This window comes from Nematolebias whitei, chromosome 3, assembly GCF_014905685.2.
Source record: "Nematolebias whitei isolate Nwh7 chromosome 3, NemWhi1, whole genome shotgun sequence".
In the NCBI taxonomy this organism is placed as follows: domain Eukaryota; kingdom Metazoa; phylum Chordata; class Actinopteri; order Cyprinodontiformes; family Rivulidae; genus Nematolebias; species Nematolebias whitei.
Genome location: NC_056500.1, coordinates 1,278,426 through 1,282,461, shown reverse-complemented (window position 1 = coordinate 1,282,461; position 4,036 = coordinate 1,278,426). Strand labels below are relative to the sequence as shown.

At 39.2% G+C, this 4,036-nt stretch overlaps 1 protein-coding gene across 1 annotated transcript in view; it reads right to left on the bottom strand.

The window, feature by feature from the left end:
- Nucleotides 1-2,101: 2,101 nt before the first annotated feature.
- The window catches only part of sept3 (septin 3), a gene marked incomplete in the record, with an annotated part of 16,041 nt that continues 14,106 nt past the window's right edge, over nt 2,102-4,036 (bottom strand). The window contains 1 exon segment of the mRNA XM_037697855.1: nt 2,102-3,224. Within this exon segment, the coding sequence (XP_037553783.1) occupies nt 3,098-3,224 (127 nt within the window).

Sequence of the window (4,036 nt, the reverse complement as noted above, 5' to 3'; positions counted from 1 at the left end):
TATTGAATAAAAATGTTTTTAATGACAATATTAGAGAGTCAGAGTTTCTTTATTGTTGTTCCACCACATGTGGTACATGTGGTGGAACAACAATATGTACACAGGGTCCCAGTTACATCCAACAATAAGATGTAAAAGAAAAACAGTGATAAGATCTAAGATATGAACTAAGAAAAACAAACTAAATATACACTAAGTACTAACATCATAAAAACATTAAAAACATTACGTCAAACAGCAGCACGAACATGAGTCTGTGAGTAGATGAGCACGAATGAACACAGCAACATGAAACAGATCAGCAGCAACATGAAACAGATCAGCAGCAACATGAAACAGATCAGCAGCAACATGAAACGGATCAAAAAAGTTAAATCTGGTCCTCTGGACATTCAAAAAAAACAAAACAAAGCAAATCAACAAAAAATGTAGAAACGTTTTGTCTCTCATCTGAGAGACTTCCTCAGTCTGAGGAAGTCTCTCAGATGAGAGACGAAACGTTTCTACATTTTTTTGTTTTCAAGGATTACAGTAATAAATACATCTGTAAATACAGTTATGAGTCATGATGAAGGAAACCTACAACCATGGTCAAGTGCATATTTTATTAAATAAAGAATAAATTACAATAATAAGACACTAATGTATAAATAACACTGGAAATTATGCTTCACAGCAACATTTAAATGGAAGTAGTCATTAAATAAATCAAGCAGCTTGACTGAGCTGCGTGGCGGGCCATGGCTTCGTTTTCTGTAGTAACACACACGTGGTTAGTTTTCACGTCACACATCCAGAAGTTTTACTGTGAATGTTTCAGTGAAGTCGCAGGAGGATCGATACAAGCTCTCACACAGATACACAGAGCGAAGCTGCTCCTGCACCTCTGCTTCTGTTCACTGAGCTAAAACTGCCGCAGCACCACTCCCAGGCGCCTTACTTCCTGTCACTCAAACAATCAGACACTTCATACTTTACATGTATTTTTATACATTTATAAATGTTGGATTCCTGAAGAAAACCTGGTAAACATGATTAAAGCTGGAGCGCACAGCACGTGGCTAACAAATCTAAAGTTGTATTTAGTAAATGGCCAAGCTCCGAAGCTGGGGAGACATCGCTGCCCCGACAGCTTTAAGAAAGAACTCAAAGCCCAGCTCTTTAAAATGACTTGATGTTTAAATCTGCCCTTTGAAATGTTTTGTTGCGTTTTTATGAGTCGTGATTCATTGTTGAGTTTATATATTTTTATCTCATGCAAAGCGTCTATGAGAATTTAGAAAAGCACTATACAAATAAAATGTATTATTATTATAAACTCAACATGAAGAGATATGTTGGCGAACTGTAAACCAGAGGTGCGTGACAAGTCGAAGGTGATCTACTGGTGAATCTCCATCTACTGGTGGATCCAAAAGTCTTCTGGGTAGATGCCTTGAAACCAGACGTCAGCCGATCATCATCCATGAAGTTTGTCTCTTGATTGACGGACAGGGCAGCCAGTCTGAGCCTCGTTTACACGACGTGAAACATTCATTTACAGACAACATCCTCATCCTCTCTGAGACTGAAGGTTTCTGAGTCCAGGTCTCAGAGAGGAGGTTTTCAGGGAACCCCCCACGGAGGAGTGAAAAAAGTAGCACATGCACACTCCAGGTGGCTGCAGTCCAAAGTTTTTCTAAACTAATAAACTCCAGGCTCCAAAGAGACGTTAGTGTATTCACCAGTAACTAACTAACTGGGCTAACTGTCATGCAGACGCTGCATGCACCATGAATGCACTGAGCATCAGGGTTGCCAGATAAATGTAAAATGTGTTATTTACCCCCTCCTTTTCTGTGCACATGTTCAACAAACACACACCTCATCTTAGAACATCTTTACTCAGCACATCTGACAGTTTAGGTCAAAATACTATCATTTTAGAGCCACAGTTCATCATTGCTTATCTGGCAACCCGACTGACATGGAAACTACAATGTTTTCATGTAAACCTCTCATTTTTTGTTTATTACGCCCAATAAACATTGAAAAAACACTAAAGTTTCCAGAGGCTGTTCTGTGTAAACAGGGCCTTGTAGCAGGTAGATCACTTTGACTTGGTCATTGTAAAAGGAGCTCCATGATGAAAACATCTGGATATCCCTGATGTAAACCTTCTCAGGTGCTAAGAATGAATTTAACAGATGATTAAAAAAAATATGCAGTAATTTCTTTAACGTTGCAGAACGCTGCCAAGTGACGAGTGGCAGGAGTTATTTCTTAAAATGGCACCATGAATATTTGAATTCAGTTCTGTAACACGCCTGCCAGCTGTTCCCTCGCAACTAGTCGTGTCAGATTTATAGAAACAAAAAAGGATTTCTTGTCCTGGAAATGATTCTTTCAGAAAAGCTGCTGAAGAGTCAAAAAAGAAGCTGCGCAGAAATAAAAGTTCTCGTCTCTTCACCGTCTACCTGGACCTGATTTGTGCACAGAACGCACGCAGTGATTCAGACTGAACGCTCACTCGTGCTGCATTCACTGCACCTTCAAATTAGGACAATCGGTCAAGTTTGCTTTTAATATTTTCCTTTGCAATTTACTCTAAATTATCATTAGAAGTTGCATATTCACTTAACTGAGCTAATAACATCGTTCTAGTCCTTATTTTCACATTTGATTTCTTCAAGCCTAAAGAAAACAGGACTGACCCAAATGAAGCGTGTGGTTTATGGAGATGAACAATTTGTCGTTATGGAGGTTTAAACGATGCAGTCGGCCTTTAGAACAATGAGGTTCTTCAAAGGTTCGGATGAAGATGGGAGCCGAGTCTCTTCACACCAGCCTTAAAGAGGAAGAAGCTCTCCCAGAGGATTTGGTTCAATCATGATTTCTTGTCCAAAGCCGACAAGGTTTCATAAAAATGTCTGAAAATTGTGTCAGCTTGGGGACACAAGCAGAAATTGTGTCTCTTTTGTTTTTTAAATAAACACGATATGTTTCTGACATTTGCTGGACGGCTGTAGACGAACATTAACGTACGAGTTTCACTGAAGACAAGTTTGAAATGATTTCCTTTGAGCTTCGTCAAGCGTTTTCTGGACAAACCCACGGTCTACAGGTTGCTCTCCTGGGTGTCAGAGGAGATGGGGTGCAGACCTCCGTTCTCGTTCAGTCTCTTGGCTCGGTACGTTTCGTAGTGGATGTTGTGGGTAACCTCCTTTAAATCCTGGAGGTGAGACCTGCAAAAAAGGATAAGAAAAAGTCAAAGTTTATTAATCTGGAAACAACTTTCAAACATCAGAATAACTCTATCTTCAGTTTCATGAAACGCTCAAAGATGTCAGAATGTAGGGGTAACGTGTCAGGTGATCAAACATACAGTTTATTGATTTATTGAACGCTGCGATTAAATAAATAGAAAAACATTTTTAATTTTTTATTTAACCTTTATTTTACCAGGATGAAAATAAAACATTGAGATTAAAAACCTCTTTTTCAAGGGAGACCTGGCCAAGAGGCAGCAACAAATACAACACAAAGAATTACACAGTTAAAAGAAAATGTCAAGCTGTAAAGAACACGTACTATGAAACAAGCTGGATATAAAAACACGTATTATGAAACAAGCTGGATATAAAAACACGTACTATGAAACAAGCTGTAAAATTTTTTCATTTACCTTTATTTATACAGGTAGTCTCATTGAGCCACGAGAACTCATTTTCAAGAGAGACCTGTTTAGGGAGAAGATGGTGGGAGTTAAGGGCCTTGCTCATGGGCCCAGAGTGGGGCGAATGAGGGTGGGGGCATGTGTGGGTACTTCACCTACCCCACCCACATTTTTGATGTTGTCGGTACCGGGGCTTGAACCGGCGATCTTCTGATCACAGGCCCACCTTCTCTAACCTTTGTGCCACCATTCCCCCTGACACATACTATGAAACAAGCTGGATATAAAAACATGTATTATGAAAACATGTACTATAAAACAAGCTGTAAAAAACACGTACTATAAAACAAGCTGTAAAAAACACGTACTATGAAACAAGCT